At 34.6% G+C, this 19,124-nt stretch overlaps 2 protein-coding genes across 12 annotated transcripts in view; both read right to left on the minus strand.

Moving 5' to 3' along the window:
- Positions 1 to 17,320, minus strand: part of LOC109172312 (probable disease resistance protein At4g27220) — a 96,170-nt gene extending 78,850 nt beyond the window's left edge. Inside the window, exons 1-9 of one of the 7 annotated variants that reach the window (XR_002052731.1) lie at positions 17,212 to 17,320; positions 15,235 to 15,268; positions 14,383 to 14,499; positions 13,851 to 13,926; positions 13,306 to 13,820; positions 13,090 to 13,206; positions 9,650 to 12,551; positions 8,339 to 8,412; positions 6,319 to 6,837 (exon numbers count right to left, since the gene is read on the minus strand). Coding sequence is in view for 6 of the 7 variants with exons in the window: in XM_019321493.1 (XP_019177038.1) it covers positions 8,400 to 8,412; positions 9,650 to 12,551; positions 13,090 to 13,138 (2,964 nt within the window). In the remaining variant the exon portion in view is untranslated. The other 6 variants (XM_019321493.1, XM_019321488.1, XM_019321489.1 and 3 more) reach the window with 6 other exon arrangements.
- Positions 3,275 to 6,298, minus strand: LOC109172313. 5 transcript variants are annotated; one of them, XM_019321499.1, is made up of 4 exons: positions 6,010 to 6,298; positions 5,118 to 5,187; positions 4,902 to 5,024; positions 3,275 to 3,649 (listed from the first exon to the last, which is right to left on the minus strand). In XM_019321499.1, the coding sequence occupies exons 3-4, from the start codon at positions 5,008 to 5,010 to the stop codon at positions 3,297 to 3,299; spliced, it is 462 nt and encodes a 153-aa protein (XP_019177044.1). In that variant the 5' UTR covers positions 5,011 to 5,024; positions 5,118 to 5,187; positions 6,010 to 6,298; the 3' UTR covers positions 3,275 to 3,296. The 5 variants fall into 5 exon arrangements, with proteins under 5 accessions (XP_019177044.1, XP_019177040.1, XP_019177043.1 ...); XM_019321495.1 differs by lacking the exon at positions 5,118 to 5,187; XM_019321498.1 differs by having other exon boundaries at positions 4,902 to 5,157.
- Positions 17,321 to 19,124: the final 1,804 nt, after the last annotated feature.

The raw sequence follows: 19,124 nt of genomic DNA on the forward strand, positions 1-19,124 counted from the left end.
CAAATATTTGTTACAGTAAAAATACACGTGGAGAGATAAGGGACGAGGTTGTCAATATATTGGGGGTGGTGCAGGCTCAGAATTTTGGGAAGTATTTAGGGCTTCCATCGTTTGTGGGCAGAAATAGGAGGGCATCATTTTCTTATATTGAGGATAAGATAAGACAGAGGATAAGCTCATGGAATAAAAAATTGTTGTCACAAGCAGGAAAGGAAGTTTTATTGAAAAGTGTATCCCAATCTATGCCTACCTTTTCAATGAGTGTTTTTTTACTGCCAATGACTTTATGCACTGCTATTGAGCGAACCATGAATCGATATTGGTGGAGTTCCAAGAATGAACAAGGTATACATTGGAAGGCATGGGATAAACTATGTATTCCAAAGCAGTATGGAGGTTTGGGATTTAAAGACTTACATGCCTTTAATCTTGCTATGTTGGGAAAGCAAGGGTGGCGTTTTCTGACACAGCCGCAATCGTTAGTTTCGAGAGTTTATAAGGCCAGGTATTATCCCACTAATTCTTTCTATGATGCATGCTTGGGTAATAACCCAACTTTTTGTTGGCGGAGTATTTTGGCAGCTCAGGAATTAATTTGTGGGGGTGTGAGGAGGAGAATAGGGGATGGTAAAACAACTTTAATTTGGGACCACCCTTGGTTACATGATGAAAACCACCCGAGAATAGAAACAGAAAAACCACCCCAATTGGCACAGGCAAAGGTGATGGGTCTAATGGATCAACAAACAGGAACCTGGGATCCGGATATTCTCACGGATATTTTCATAGCGGATGATGTGGAACGGATTAAAAAAATACATGTGTCACCTGATTATGATGATTTGTGGTACTGGTATGGGGATCCAAATGGTGAATACTCAGTCAAGAATGGGTACAGGAAGATAGTGGGTAATTACTCCCAACCACTAGGAACTTTTGATAAATGGAAGATTTTATGGAAACTCAAGATCCCCCCAAAGTGGAAGACATTTATATGGAGAGCTCTGAGTAATATTTTGCCCACCACAAACAATCTACTTATAAAGAGGGTGGATATTGATCCAACATGTGCCATGTGTGGGACTACACATGAGGATATTGTGCATTCTTTGATCACATGTGGCTATACAACAAACATTTGGGCACAATCTCACCTTCCAATCCCCAATAGTGTCACAAATGTTTTCAGTGATTGGTTTAATGATTTGATGAATATTTTAGATGATAATGAGATTATTTATGCAGTGGCAATTCTATACTACATTTGGCGTGCGAGGAATGGGGCTGTTTGGGACGCATAGTTGCCCAGGCCTCAGAAAATAATTGTGATGGCGTCTTCAGCTGTACACTCTTGGAAGATTGCTCACCCGACATATGCACAGCCGCAGGCCAATGTGGCCGTAACGGAGCAGGGTGGAGCGCCACCAGCCATACTGCCGCCATTTGCCGCAACTGTCACTGCCATGCCGGCAGTGAACGGGCTGCCTTCGAGCAGCGCTGCAGTGCGGCCAGATGAACACCAATTGCCACAATCAATTGCGCCAGACGCGGATCTCCTCAAGTGCTACTTCGACGCGGCATACGACCCGCGAACGAACAGGGCGGCGGCGGGAGCTATTATTCTAGATGCGCAAGGAGGATATATTTCCGCAATGACCACCCCTATGTCAGATTGTTTTACACCCCTAATGGCGGAGGCTCTAGCGTGCAAAGATGTTTTGTCATGGTTAAGAGATCGCGGAATAAACTCTATCCAGCTCTTCACGGATTGTTTAGTACTACAACAATATCTATCATCTACGACTCGATCATCACGATCATACTTGGGTTATGCCATTGATAGCTGCAGGAATAGTATGTTGACTTTTGAGTACTGTTTAATTCGTTATGTTCCAAGATTAGAAAATTATTTAGCGCATACTTTAGCATCTATTGCCTTTACTCAGACGACTATTATGTATTCGGACTCAAGTCCACCAGCTGCTATTTCTGCATATTTTGAATAAATGCCGTACAGGCTCCTTTCAAATATATATATATATATATATATATATATATATATATATATATATATATATATATATATATATATATATATATATATATATATATATATATATATATATATATATATATATATATATATATATATATATATATATATATATATATGCTTCGAATCCGATGCACCCCCTATTATACATGAGTCCATGAGTTCTCATGATATCCATTGATTAATTTCCCATAAACGGTTAAGATTATAAGAGATTTTGAAATTATTTAAGGACATATAGAATTCAAAAGGATTAAATTGTAATTGTATTGATGTGTTTAATTATGGATATGATAGTAATGGAATCTTAAGCATTAAATTAGGGATATTATGAATGGTAATTGATTGATAAAGATATTATGCAGTCAACTGTTGAAATAAAAAACGCGTGAAAAAGAGAGAGAGTGCAGACGAGCGGGCGGAAGAAGACGGCGAAACAAGGAGCACACTTCACGAATGACTTGTAGCAACACAGGTAGGTGCGTAGTAGTGTCTATGCATGTGCGTATGTCATGGAAATTTGTTTATAAGTTTTGTGTTGGTGGGGTGGACGAAATATAAGTGAGGTTTGTTTGTGTGTCGATGTTAACAGCGTATAGGTATGAGTATGGTTGCGTAGTAGCTTGTGCAAACACCCGCGTTTATTATAAGGACTAGAGGAAACGGAAGTTCAGCAGGCGGGTGCATTGACGAACAGTAGTCTGTGCATAGCGTGTGCGTATGACGAGGGCTACGTTTTCTATATTAAAATTTATATTTGTTAGGTTGAACGAGCTAAATGTAGCGAGACGTGTGTGCATGCGGGACTGTTTTGAGAAAATGAGGAACGACATGAATTTTGATTCCAACTTGTAATGATGGTAGGTTATTAATAGGGTGCATAGACCTACATTAGTCTGTGCATAGTAGTATATAGACGGTGCGGTAATTGGTTTTGTTTGTGTTTTTTAAAAAAAAAAAAAAAATTATGTGCCTATTGTTATCTGTGTTATAGTTTTTAGGGATGACCTAACGTAATGGGATGTATGTGCGTATGATACAAATGTTTGTAGTATAGAAACGACATGGATTTTTATAACAACATGCAATGATGTTAGTTTGGTGGAGAGTGCGCAGACAACGATAAGTGCGTGCATAGAGTGCGACTACAGATGCGATATTCTTTCTTGTAGTTTACTTCACAAATGTTCGAGTAGTAGTTTTGTGATTGCATAGATAAGAATGTTGTTATTGACCAACGGCGTTAATATTGTGCACAAATTAAAAAGTTATGAAAATGTTGTTGTATTGCAAGTGCACCACCCATTACAGATGAAGTTGCTGAACAAGAATGTGAAATGTATGTATCACCTACTAGAACTAGGTGCTTCGGAGTAGAGCGAATCTTCAGAGGGGGAAATAAAGCCTCATCAACCTCAATGGGCTCAACATCTGAGCCATCCGAATCCAGCGCTGATTGTGCGGGCTGATCTGGAACTTCGGCATCATCAGCCTGTGGCAAAGGTACGACCACATTGCCAGCACCTACCGGCTCAACCGCTACAACAACTACCGGCTCACCCGCAACAGCACATACCGGCTCAATTGGAACATCACCTGGGAATGACAAGAATAAATCAGAGTAACAAAAAAAAAAAAAAAAAAAAAAAAAAAAACCAAAAAAAAAAAAAAAAAGCATACTCAAACCCAAAACCGCATCCCCCTACTGTCAATATGTCTCTCTTTAAAAAATAAAATAAAAATTAAGGCATTATAAAACTAAGGAACCAAAATAAAGAAAGCAATCCAAAAACCGGTAATGCCAATTAGCATCAAAACTGTACCGCTAACTCACACACGACAACAAACTAATACGCACAAACCAACACCCGTAGCCACGGTACCTCCCCAACTCCTAAGAAATAATAAATTAATAAATAAACAAGCACCGACCCAACAACAGTAGAGCACCAACCTAAATGTAAAAAAAAAAAAAAAAATAGTGCCAATTAGCAACTAAATTTCACACTAACATGTACAAGGTAACATACTACTATGCACAAACCACCATACCTAACTACGCAATCCCAAAAAATCCAAAAAAAATAAAAATAAAAATACACACGCACCGACGCAATACTAGTGGCGCACCAACATAAATGCTTAACCGACAACAAAAACAGCAGTAGCAAATACCAACAACACTTTACTTAACAATATGGATGAAACACACAACCACCCTGAACATTAATCACATGCACATTCACAACACACATGCATACCTAACCATATGGATGAAAACAAAACAATGTTCCTTAATTTCACATTAAAAACAATTACAACACCAGAAAAAAAAAATGGCATCCAAAACTAAGCATTGAAAATTAAAAAAAAAAATGAAATAAAAAAACATAATTAAACACAGTACCCCAAGAAACTACTAACAAAAAAAATTTATAATAAACACGTTGGTTGCCTTATACGCACCTAGATGTGTTTCTTACAAATTTCACATCTTATCAATATTAGGATGATTGAGGGTGGCAAAACCATGATCAGTTACTATCAGTAAAGGTGTCAACATAAAGAACCAGCGCATTAGTACAAACCATGTGATTAGTTAGAGGTTAAATGTCTATTGCACGTTTATTTCGAAAATAATTCAGAAATTAAATTACAATTAAATTCAAATACACATTGTTAACCAACACAGCAATTTGCACAGACTGGTTGCCCCGTACGCACATACATTTGTTTTTTTATATTATCCCAACCTATCAAGACGAAGATGACTGAGATTAGGCAATTCATAATCAACTAATAGTCGTATCAGTGTACACACTAGCTACCACTAGACATTAATACAAACCTCGCAGCTTTGAAGGGCTTTGATTGTGTCCACCTAGAAACTGAGAACTTCGTTTAGGAAGTTCCCTGTCTTGTGCAACGAGGTTTCCTTCTCCAAAATCTTCACTCATTTGAAGATACTCAGCTGCACATTTAAGGGAGACCACATTCATTGTTGTGAGTTTAGTCTTGATATTATAACAGAACTTGGCCACAAACAGAAACACTTTTGCTCCACCTGGTACATTGTGAAGTTGCAAAACACATTTCTTCACGTCCTTCTCATGTCCAGAAGAATCTTGGATAAGCTTCTCACATTCGTCGATTTGTGTATTTCAATGAATAAAGTTGTACAAGAGGACAGATTTATATACACTGCTGAGACTCATCAGCCATGTATTTTGAATTGAATATATGAGCTAATTCCTCAACAATTCCCTTGACTCTCTCTAACATAGCAAATTATAGAGGTGAATAATGGAGTTTGTTTAACATCATTTTGACTAAGACAAGAAGGATTGGAAGACTTTATTTATTCAGTTTTTAGATTTTCTTTTCATGCTAATACTAGTTCTAATTGAGTGAAAGCATAGCATTTAAGCAGCTACTGGTACACTTGATCATTAGAAGGAAGAATGCCCGAAAACATCTTGATCCCATCACAGACATTCACACATAATGCAAAAATATTGATTAATTATATGATTACGTGAAGAAGTATATGCAATTTCAACAAGAAAACAAAGACCACCCCGCCCCACAGCACTCTAAAACACCCGCCCGCCCCCCACAACCCAAAACCCCCAACTACAGTCGTCATCTGCTACCACCACCCCCCGCCACAGTCGAAAAACAAACTCCTTAATTAGGGGAAAAAAATAACAGGGTACAAACCACCACCACACCAATAGTCCACCACCGTGACACCCCCACAAACCCCCACCCGGTAGCCCAACCCATCGCCACAAGAAGCCGCCACGCCAGCCAAAGCAGGTGTCACATGCCCCAAAAAATCGACTATCCCCCGCCACACTGAATCGAACCACAAACACACTCCCTCTGGCCACACCAACCTAAAAACAAAAACACACATAAAACTAAGAAGAAATAGGCAAAGGAGAAGAAAATACCTTGAGCAGCGCCGGACGAAGAACCCTTCAGATGCTTCGACCGCCTGGACGAAGAGTCGGCCATGGAGAAACAAGAGCTGCGGCGACGAGATGATGGAATGGAGATTGATTCCAGAATTCTTCTCTGTCGCTATTCTTCCGAGGAGATTTGAGTGGGTGACTCCAAATAAACCACACGCATAAGGAAACACAATAAGTGCCGAATCAATTTTAAACGAGAAAATTTCAATTTTGGTCCACTGACTATTGGGGTTGTGTTAATTGCAACACTTGACTTTCAAAAATGTTAATTGAGTACCTTGACTATGCAATTTTTTTCAATTTTGGTCACTCCGGCCAAATTACCGACGAAAAGTGGCCGGAAATTTTTAATAGATCAAATAATGAGGGCTTTTTTGGTCATTTTACTTTTTCCCTTTCTTCTCCAGCGAGCAACTCCATTTCCGGCAAGTTTTCCGGCTCAAAATCAGTCGCAAGCCTGATGAAAGCACAATTTTGGGAGAAACATTTGGAAAGCACGTGGCTGCATATGGAATACTTAACAGTGGGGTTAGTGGGAATTCTTGTATCTATAATGTGGTAAATCAAAATCACCATTTCAAAACACTGGACACATGGAAGGTCCAGTAAGCATGCGACACCACGTGGAAATTCATATGTTGAATGCTCTGGAGCTGCTTTGTCTTGGTATCTCAGCAAACGAAAATGAAGGTGACGGATAAATGGAGACGGCGGATGGAGGCGACTCCGATCAATGGTCTAAGTGCTCTGGATGCAAACAAAGTTACAAACCCATCAATGGCCTTCATGGGTTCTGCACTTCTGCGCCTGGAAGAAACCCAACGGAGAAGAAGAATAGTGAAGAAGTAAAAGACCAAAATACCCCCATGATTTACCATTAAAATTTTTCCGGCCACTTTTCGCCGGTAATTTGGTCGGAGTGACCAAAATTGAAAGAAATTGCATAGTCAAGGTACTCAATTAACATTTTTGAAAGTCAAGTGTTACAATTAACACAACCCCAATAGTCTGTGGACCAAAATTGAAATTTTCTCATTTTAAACGGAAAGAAAATAAATACATATCAAAAATTACAGCCTTACCCCCAATAATATATCAGAATGGGTCTAATTACAACACCATCTAAAGCGTTAAAAAATCAAAATCAACGATCAGAGAGCGTGCTCACAGGCTCGGCTGACTAGGGGGTGTGCACCGGATTCAAAATCTATATATATATATATATATATATATATATATATATATATATATATATATATATATATATAGAGAGAGAGGAGTGATCACATGTGGCCATGTTGTTAGGTGTGGTCATATGGTCAATTATAGACCATTAGATTAGATAGATCTAATGGATCATATTAATCAAGATTTTTTCAGTATTTTCGCGCACATTCTTCTACCCAGCAAACTGTAAGGGTAAACTTGTCATAAAACACCGGAATAAGGAAAATCACATTGTTGTGTGTTTTATTACACTATTGGTGCATGTTGTCAACACTGTTGGTGTATTCTGGAACTCGACGGCTATAAATGGCCACTGTAATTACCATAACACGGGAATACACCATTGGTGTGTTTCACTGTGGTGTGTTTTATTACACTATTGGTGCATGTTGTCAACACTGTTGGTGTATTCTAGAACCCGCCCGCTATAAATGGTCACTGTAATTACCATAACACCCCCACTTACTAAAACGCGCGAAAATCCTCAGAATTACCACAGCCTTTAGATTAAACTGATTCAACGACACAGATACGACCACACGACCACACCTAATGACATGACCACATATGAGCGTTTTTCTATATATATATATATATATATATATATATATATATATATATATATATATATATATATATATATATATATATATATATATATATATATATATATATATATCAATAATTTATGGTAAAAACAATTCTTAAGAGCATTTTTAAGAAAAAAAAAAACCAAAAATAGAATATAGTTCGTAGGAAAATAATTGTACAGGATTTAATAGATTGAGCAAAAATGCAATGAATAATTCTTTAGAAATTTAAGAGGTAGAAGTAAGAAATCAACATTCTATAAAAGATTTGAAACATATTTTATTCATTTTTTTTTCTTGAAGCAATGAGTACTATATTGATACCAATACACAATAAAATAGTTCACTAATAAAAGGTACGCAGAAATAAGTATTAGAAGAGTTTGGTCTTTTGAATTATTGAAACTCAAAGTAGATAAAAATTGTGATGGCTAGAAAACTCAATGAAAAACAAATATAGAGTAACATTAACAAACAACATGAGAGACTACCTCCAAAGTATCTACTCCAAATTGAACAGTAACAACTTTCGGGTACAATAATCATCCCTAATCACCATTGCCTCCTGCATTAATTTCATTCAACAATCAACAATGTGTAAGATTTTCCCCAATAATATATATTATATATTATATATTAGGTCCTTAATTAAGTGGTACAAGTTGACTATGCTTATTAAGTGATCTGGTTGGACTGAATAACTAGAAGTTGTTAGTCCATAAAACTCTATGCCTAATATAATCCTGAATTGATGGGATACAGGATAATTGATGATATAACACATTCAGTTACGACACTCATACTACTCAGTAGACACCAATACACCATCTAGGGTTCTGAGGCAAATATGAGCCAAATAATGCTCAAAAGATTAACTCATTTGTGAATATACAAGAAATGCTCGGAAGATTAACTCAAAAAATCCATATAAAGAAATTAAAAATTGACATGTTTATCATTTTAAGTAAACTATATTTTATCTTTCATTTTATGATTATGTTATTCAGTATATTATTATTTTACAGAGAAAATTGAGTTCAAATGGTGCTCTCTATATATAAAGAACCAAGTGAATATCATTTTCTAAATAATAAATAAGTCACTAATATTATTTTGAAATTTACCTTTTTAAAAAGTAGTGAGTTAGAACCACCTTAAAAGTTAAAAGGAACAAAGGATAAATTTTAAAAAAAGTAAAAGGTTAGAAGTGTTTAAATTTTAAAAATATACATTATTTTAAATAGAATAAAAAGAAAAGTAAGACAAATAATTAAATTGGAAGAACCGAGTATTTGCTAACTTAATTAAGAAAAGATGTAATATAATTTCTCAAAAAAAGATGTAATATAATAAAATTTAATTTTCTACATTTTATTAAATGTGGTTTTTATTGTATACATATTTATTTACTTAAAAAATGAGAAGTTGTAAAACAAAATCCCATAAATAAAACTATTTAAATCATAACAATAATCATTGTCATCTTTTAGTTTTGATCTTCTCTTGACCCAATAATCATTTATTTACTTTTAACATCTAATTTAGTATAAATGAAAAAATTGATGACAAGTTATATATAGTTGCAGGATTGAATGATTAGCTACTCTGCTTTTTTAAAAACAAATTATGTGGCTCTATTTTTGTCGATTGATAAATTTAATATTTAGTATAATACTTTTATACATATTCATTTGGTTTTATAGATGCATACTCATTTGCAAGAAATTGATAAGAAATGCACTAAATTAAATATTTAGTGAAATATATATTGTTTTATAGAGCAAAGATAAATAAGAAATTACCATTCGATGTGAGATTCCAGGATGTCTTTTTCATTTGGATTGTGCCACTCCAATGATTCCCACCATTCTTTCTCATCTTTAAGTAAGCTGATATTTTGAAAGGATGAAGGAAGGTATGGTTGTTGAGCCTCATCAATAGGAAGAAATGAAGGCATCCTCTTAATATTTTGACAACGGAAAATTCTTATTACTTCAATGGAAGGGCAAACCATTTCTCTACCATTGCATATGCTTTTCAATTTTGGCAGCATCTCTAGTTGTAAGTGTTTAAGCTTGGGTAGACATGATATATTTGAGGATGATGACTGTCGGGTATTACTGCTGCCTTCTTCATCCCCAACTCCTATTACCACTTCTAGGTTCTCACAGAATTGTACTTCAAGTATCTCAAGATTTTGGAAATTTTGCAATAACGCCTGTGACAACAACTTCGTCATACTGTTACATCCACTGACATACAGATGTTTAAGGGATGAGAAGGTGCAATCTGGAAGAATAATTACATCTTCTCCCTTAAACAAACTTACTAATCTTTGCAGGTTTTTGAGATGCAACTTCTCAAGACACTTAAATGGGGTGGCTGCATTTTCTATTATTTGTTCGCTATCCCAAATCCACTCTGCTTCGATGGAATTATATACACTTAGTTTGCTCAGATTATTGCTCAATGATTGGAAATTGTCTAATATGCACCCATCCAACCCGTCACAGTCCTCAATTCGTAAACAACAAATGTTTGCAGGAAGCAATACTTTAACTTCTTGACCTCTTTTCCCTTCAAAATTGATTGCACGGAAACACACACTCCTCTCTTCACTTTCTAGCTCTGTATAATGGCAGCCTACGGATATCCGGTAGTATTTCAGTTGCTCAAGTTTTTTAACCAATGTAGTGTTGTTGAAGCTGTGCAAATCATCATAGCTGTTTGCAAATTCTTGAAGACGTGTCAAGCAATTAACTTCCTCACTCTGCAAGTTCGGACAAGAGTGCAAATGGAAGCATCTAAGATTTCTTAGTTTGGCTATTACCCCTTTCGGAATCTCCAAGTATTTGCTTGTGTGCCTCATATATAGATATTGGAGATTCACTAAACATCCCATGTCTTGAGGCAATTCCCTAATTCCATAACAACCATCAATATTTAACACCATCAATTTCTTCAGCTTCTTCATTCCTGGCAAACAACTAATCCTTTCACAACCTACAAGATATAATCCATAAAGATTCTCCAAATCTGAGATAGAATTGGGAAGACACTCCAGCCCACTGATATAACTTAAATCTAGGACACGAAGCTGTGTCCTCATGTACAACAAGAAAGATTCTGGGATTCTTTGAAACTGCCAGAAACCCATGTAATAAGGCCCTTGCAAAATCAAGGTTGAAAGGCTAGGGCATCTGGGGGAAAAGTCATCTGGAATTTCTTTTATTTCACTTCTCATAAAAGAAACTCTCTCCAATTCAGCGATCCAATGTTTCTCCTCCGGAATTTCAGTGAGCTCAGATTTAACCATGAACTTTGAGATCGTTAAAGCCATTTCTCTCATTAAATCATGCATCTTAACATACCCTATTCCGTTATACCATTCCCCCCCTTCCAATAAGAAAACCTTTTCTAGATGATTCAATATGGAATGACCTTCATCTCTATCTTCACATAATCCTTCTGCAATCAACTTTATTATTATTTCATCCTTCGGAATCTTATCATCTTCAGGATACAAACAACAATAAAGGAAACACTTTTTCCACTTTTCACGATCCAATTTGTTGTAGCTAAATTGGAGTATATCAAACACACCTTTTTCCAGCTGATCTCCCATTTGAGGACAACCATTTCGGAAATTCTTAATGGCATTCCTCCAACTGTGGTTATCATTCACCCCTCGCATGCTTGCAGCTAAAGTTTTGAGTGCCAATGGTAAGCCGCCACACTTTTTGGCCAATTCTTTGGCATGTTTTTCAATAGCATCAGTGAGCACAATATCCTTATCTTGTACTAAAACCTCCTTGAACAAATTCCAAGCTCCCTCCTCATTAAAAACATCAACTTTGAACAGCTTGTCGCATCCAATCCAATGGCACACATCTTGTAATCGAGTTGTTAAAATGAGCTTGCAACCCTTATCCTTATGAGGGACACCCAATTTCACCAAGTCAATTTTGTCCCACACATCATCCAATATGAGTACAACATTATTCCTCCCTAGATGACTGCATAAAATAGCAGCTCTTTGCACTTCATTGTCCACATCCGAAAATCCAATACCAGCACTTCTCGCAATGTTATCTTGTAATTTTCTGATGTTAAAATCTTGAGAAACTGTAACCCAGTAAACATTAGCACGAGGGTTTTCTTTGCAGATTTTGTTATATAGATGTTGTGCCAAAGTTGTCTTTCCAACACCTCCCATTCCATACACCCCGATACTAGTCACATTTGCATCCTCTACCCATCTATATATTTCTACTAAATTAATTTTAGATGCTGTCCCAAATAACTGATCAACATTGAGTTCATATGATGTACTCACATCCAGTGTAGGTTCAACAGTATTACTTCTGCCCTCTTCTCTAAGCTTTTTAACTCTTTCTGTCATCCCTTCGAGTTCTTGTGCTTTTATTAACTTCCGAGCATTCTTCATTATGAATCCCGCACCTTGTATGCTTTCCTTGAATGTTTCAAAGTTTGTTTCCAACTTATTTACTTGCTGAAGCCAACCCTCGACTCCTTGTTTCCTCTTCCTTTGCCCTCCTCTTTCTAAGTTCTTCAACTTTGCTTCCATGTCATTCGCCTCCATATGAAGTTGATCTACTTCAGCTTTTAGAGTTTCCAGATTTTCATCAAAATCCATATATCCTTCAAATTTACTACGTAATGAGAGTATCTGCTCCATTGCGTCTACCAAGAAAAAGCAATGGCCAACAAAATGAGTAATTTGAACAAACAAGAAAGCACTGAAGAGTTAAATTGGATAACAGACCACTATTTTGCATGCCTAATTGAAAACTGGAAATTTAACAGCTAGAAGCCTGAAATATATATGTTAAATTAGTAGGAAACTGAGAAATATTAAAACACAAAAAGTCGGATGACCACAGCTGGTAAATCGCTAATACTCGGAGGACCATCGGAGGTATTAACTCATAACGTGACGTTTGGTTCAAAAGAATAAAATGAAAAGGAATAGAATGTAATTCCAACAAGAATGGAATAACAAAGGAATAAAATAGGAATAAAAGGGTAATAAACATGAGATTATATAAGGAATCATATTTTTGTGTTTGGTTAGATCATGGAATAGAAAAAGAATATCATTTAAATAACTAAAATGTTCAATTCATATTCAAAATAAAATGCATACAAATATACAAATACTCACTGGCCTTCTAAAATAAAATAAAATAATAATTATGATGCAACATGATCATCTACATACCTTTAAGAGACCAGAATAGATCTATACCGGCCCGCAGTGCAACAGCCATAATTTGCCTTTAGAAACTGGAAGGATTTAACTTAACGGTAGCTTAACAGCAATGAAGAAGCCAAAAACCTAACACACAGAGAGGGATATACTTAAAATTTTCTTAGCTTGAAATAAATTAATTAACAACAAAGTCACCAGAGCTCTTCAAAAAAAAAAAATGGTCACCTGAGAAATTCATTGGAAGGAACAAAGAAACTTCAAAGAAACCCCCAAGCTAGAGTTATTTGCTGTTTCTGTAGGTACTGTACAATTTCTATTGTCTTATATGTGCACAATGAGAAATAATAATGGCATTGTTTCTTTTGACAAATTATGTGTATGGATGGTACCTACCAGTGAATTATTGTACTAAAGAAATTAGGATAAGATCGAATCCAATGCCACATATCTAGTTGGATGACCAAGACTTGTCTACGTCAAGAAATTTTGTTGTGATCCATAAATAAAAAAAAATATTTTTAATATAATAAAGATGTACTGAATATACATTATTTGATAATATACAAAATAGTGTACTTTCAATACTTAAATAACGTAGTTTTAAACATTTTGTAAAATAAAGTTTAAAAATAGAGTATGATGCTGATTGACCTTTTTGGTATAGAAAACCTAAAAATGCAACTGGGCTGGATGTATTCATTTTCAATAGGCGTAGGAGTTTTACTGATGTCTACAAACACCTAAGCAAATATTTTTTTTTGAAAGTACACCTAAGCAAATATAATTAAGAAGAATATAACAATTATGCATACCTTTATGAGTCCAGATCGAATAGTTAAAAGTAATCTGAAAAATAAATATAAATTATGTAAGAATTAATTAAAACTCAATAAAAATAATTTTACCAAATAAATTTAGGGTGTGTTTGGAAACCTGGAAAATGAGTTCTGGAAATCATTTTTCAAGTTTCCATTGTTTGGATGTGTCTGGAAAATCAAGTCAACGAAAATCATTTTCCGTTGACTTTGAAAAATATAATGTGATGTTTGGTTCAAAAGAATAAAAATAAAAAGAAATAGATTATAAATCCAAGAAAAACGGAAATGGTAATAAACATGAGATTATATAAGGAATCATATTTTTATGTTTGGTTAGATCATGGAATTGAAAAAGAATATCATTTAAATAACTAAAATGTTCAATTCATATTCAAAATAAAATGCATACAAATATACAAATACTCACTGGCCTTCTAAAATAAAATAAATTAATAAGTATGATGCAACATGATTGTCTACATACCTTTAAGAGTCCAGAATAGATCTATACCGGCCCGCAGCGCAACAGCCATAATTTGCCTTTAGAAACTGAAAGGATTTAACTTAACGGTAGCTTAACAGCAATGAAGAGACCAAAAACCTAACACACAGAGAGAGAGATATACTTAAAATTTTCTTAGCTTAAAATAAATTAATTAACAACAAAGTCACCAGGGCTCTTCAAAAAAAAAAAAAAAAAAAAAAAAAAAAAAAAAAAAAAAAAAAAAAAAAAAAAGTGACCTGAGAAATTCATTGAAAGGAACAAAGAAACTTCAAAGAAACCCCCAAGCTAGAGTACTTATTTGCTGTTTCTGTAGGTACTGTACAATTTCTATTGTCTTATATGTGCACAATGAGAAATAATAATGGCATTTTTTCTTTTGACAAACAAATTATGTGTATGGATGGTACCTACCACTCTACCAGTGGGTCAAGAATGTTTCCAAGTCAATTACTGTACTAAAGAAATTACTATAAGATCGAATCCTATGCCACATATCTAGTTGGATGACCGAGACTTGTCTACGTCAAGAAATTTTGTTGTGATCCATAAATTTAAAAAAAAAAAAATTTAATATAATAAAGATGTACTAAATATACATTATTTAATAATATACAAAATGGTGTATCTTCAATACTCAAATAACGTAGTTTTAAATATTTTGTAAAATAAAGTTTAAAAATAGAGTATGATGCTGATTGACCTTTTTGGTACAGAAAACCTAAAAAGGCAACTGGGCTGGATGTATTCATTTTCAATAGGCGTAGGAGTTTTACTGATGTCTACAAACACCTAAGCAAATATAATTAAGAAGAATATAACAATTATGCATACCTTTATGAGTCCAGATCGAATAGTTAAAAGTAATCTGAAAAATAAATATAAATTATGTAAGAATTAATTAAAACTCAATAAAAATGATTTTAACAAATAAATTTAGAAGAAGAAGATATAGATTGTGCAAGAATTAATTAAAACTCAATAAAAATAATTTTACCAAATAAATTTAGGGTGTGTTTGGAAACCTGGAAAATGAGTTCTGGAAATCATTTTTCAAGTTTCCATTGTTTGGATGTGTCTGGAAAATTAAGTCAACGAAAATCATTTTCCGTTGACTTTGAAAAATAGACTTGTTTTGGGGAAGTCATTTTCCAACTTTTACACCAACATCACACCACCACCAACATCATCAACACCATACCACCACCATCATCAACACCATACCACCACCACCTCACTATTACCATCACCACCACTACTGCCGCCGCCACCACCACTATACCACCACAACCATCGCCACCACACCACCACCACCAACATCATCAACACCACCACCACCACCATCAACACCATACCACCGCAACCACCACTACCACCGTCGCCGCTACCACCGCAACCACCGTCGCCACCACCACCACCATACCACCGCAACCACCATACCACCGCCATCACACCACCACAACTACCACCACCGCCGCCACCCCCACGACCATACCACCACAACCATCGCCCCCGCTACCACCACCACAATACCACAGCAACCACCGTCGCCGCCGCCACCACCACCACCAGTTATTATTATTATTATTATTATTATTATTATTATTATTATATAACAAATAACACCACTACCACTACACCACCACCACCACCACCACCACATTACCACCACTATACCATACCACCATAATATTTTTGATATATTATTAGTTATTTTTTATTTTATTATTATATTATTATACATGTTGTAATACTCTAAATAAAATAATTAAAATATTTAATTATACAATTCTACTCATTTTACAGAAAATGAACCAAACACACAAAAATATTTTTCCAGAATGCAACCAAACACTGGGAAGAAAAATATTTTTCGGAAAATGACTCATTTTCCAAAAGTCATTTTCCTACTTTCCAAACGGACCCTTAGAAGAAAGAGCTAGAGAGAGCATATTAACTCTTTTTTTTTGTTAATTTAGAGTAAAAGACATTTTTGGTCCTAGACTTATAGTGGCTTGGACAATTTTAGTCCTTTATAAAAAAAAATTTGCCATTTTATGGACAGAGTTATTGTGGCGAGGACATATTTGGTCCTCCGTCTATATTTCGAGGACATTTTTGGTCCTCCGTCTATATTTCTGTTAGATAACCGTATGAGAGAGGGGCAATTACGTCAATTTAGGCTATCTCCTTCTATATATTATATCAATGTGTGTTTGGCGGCTTCGATTTTCCTTCTATCTATTTGATTAGTAACCTGTTTGGCGGCTTCGATTCTCCGGCAATTTCTTCGTACAACTGCAACTTGGACTCTCCAACTCCTTCGAATTATGACCGAGAAGAAAACAAAACACACATAGATATAATAGATAGAAGGGGATAGCCTAAATTGACGTAATTACCCCTCTCTCAGATGGTTATCTAACAGAAATATAGACGGAGGACCAAAAATGTCCTCGCCACAATAACTCCGTCCATAAAATGGCAAATTTTTTTTATAAAGGACTAAAATTGTCCAAGCCACTATAAATTTAGGACTAAAAATGTCTTTTACTCGTTAACTTATGTATAATTAAGAATAAAAAGTTTTAAAATTTAGCATATATATTTTAAATTTGAAATTATTTATACTAAATAGGTGTGAGTCACAGTCAGCAAATTCCAATGTTTTTTGAGCAGGTATATATATAAATTTTTTATTGAATGAAAATCAAGAATTTTTCGAAAGTTAATGCTTCAGATCGAACAAACATTTGCTGCAGAGGAAATATAAAAAAATTCATCTATTTAGTCAAGAGAATATATGCATACCTGCAGCACAGCAACTATGGTTTGTGTTTTGAAACTAGAATTCAGTTAGCAGTAGCCTAGATGCAGATAGAGAACAGAGAGAGAGAGAGTCACCAAAGTCAGGAGAGTAGCCTAGATGCAGATAGAGAACAGAGAGAGAGAGTCACCAAAGTCAGGAGAGAAATTCAATGGAAGAAGAGGAGAAGGAAATTGAATGGAAGGAGTCATGAAATTTCAAGGAAACATCTTTTTTTTTTTTTTTTTTCTCTATTACATTGTAGTATCTGTCTACTGAAACACAAAGAATCAATAACGTCTCCACTGAGTCTTGAACTCATAATCTTCTAAATGAAAATGGAAGTCAAGTACCATTAGACCACATAGTCCTGGTAACATCTTTTTTATTTGTTATCCTTTTTCTTCTTTTCTCTTTCCGATCCATCTCTCTCCTACATTGATTCGAAAAAAATCAAGTAAATGCATACTAATGAGGTTTTTCTAATTCCTACCAAAAAAAAATGAGGTTGTTCTAATACTTTGTGCTATAACCAACTGAGCATTAAAATTTACACCTAACATGGTTGTTGTGTTGACTAATTGCCTATTGGTAGTCTTAAGATGGAAATTAAAAATCCAATAAAAAATAAATTTAATTAAATGAGATATATATAAGATGGAAATTAAAAATACTATAATACTAATTATAAAATTATAAATCATTTCAAATATATTACAATCTAACGTCATAAATCTTTAGATTGAGTTAAATTCTCAATCATATATGAAACAATTAGGTAATCCAATAATGAAAAGGCTTTAAAAGATATATAAGAAAGGAAAATGTAAAATGTACTCCAAGTGAATATAACTCTTAGTATATGTACATATATTATTGAATACACAAAAGTAAATGATGAATACCTTTCAAAAACAAAAGTAAATGAATAGATTAGGACTATGTGGTCTAATGGTACCCGAGTTAGACTTTCATTTGGAAGATTATGAGTTTGAGTCTCAGTGGAGGCGTTATTGGTTCTCTTATTACATTGTAATAGAATCAGTAGTATTCAAACAAATATATAAAAAAGTTATAGAAATAGTGGTCCCTTTATTGAACACCACATAGAGAGTAAAAAACAAAGTATGTAATGAAAATCGATGTAATATTGTAAGTGCGGAATAGAAAGAGTAGTACTACGTATAAATTTCAAAATTATTTCAAATAATATATTATAGTGCGGAAGAAGACCAAGACTTGTCGTGCTAGTCGTTATACGCGCTTTATTCATTAAACAAATATTTAATATAAGAACGGAATTATGTCCATTCAAATAAAAAATCATCTCTAAATGTTTTTTTTTTTATTAATAGAACAAGAAATACAGAATAAGCGTATAACATAAATAATTTTTTATAAGTCTTATATAAAACTACCTCACATAAAATGTATAATACATTTTAGTTAAAATGTAATACATTACACTCACAAAAAGTATTAAAGTTGAATGGGAAAAGTGTCAAATTGGCCCCCTAAGTCAAGTGGATAGTGCAATTGGGTCCCCTAAGTGAAAAAAGCTCCATTCAAGTCCTCTAAACCTGTAAAATTGTTCAATTAAGTCCAATATGACTTGTTTAACAGGTTAAATCGATATGATGTTGACACGTGTCTTTCTTATTTTATTTTTTAAAATAAATACTTTTTATTTATTAAAAATATTATTTTTTATTAATTAATTAAAATAATAATAATACTTTAAAAATTATTTTAAAAAAAAAAACAAAAAACAAAAAAACAACCACCGGCTGTCCGCGCCAGACAGTGGGTGGTTGTCTTCTTTCTTCACGGACAACCGTGGCCGTCCGGCCACAGCCGTCTAAGGAAGACGACTAGATGTCCATGACCGCCTTCCTTAGACGACCGTGAAGAAGGAAGA

This window comes from Ipomoea nil, unplaced genomic scaffold, assembly GCF_001879475.1.
Source record: "Ipomoea nil cultivar Tokyo-kokei standard unplaced genomic scaffold, Asagao_1.1 scaffold0415, whole genome shotgun sequence".
NCBI lineage: Eukaryota > Viridiplantae > Streptophyta > Magnoliopsida > Solanales > Convolvulaceae > Ipomoea > Ipomoea nil.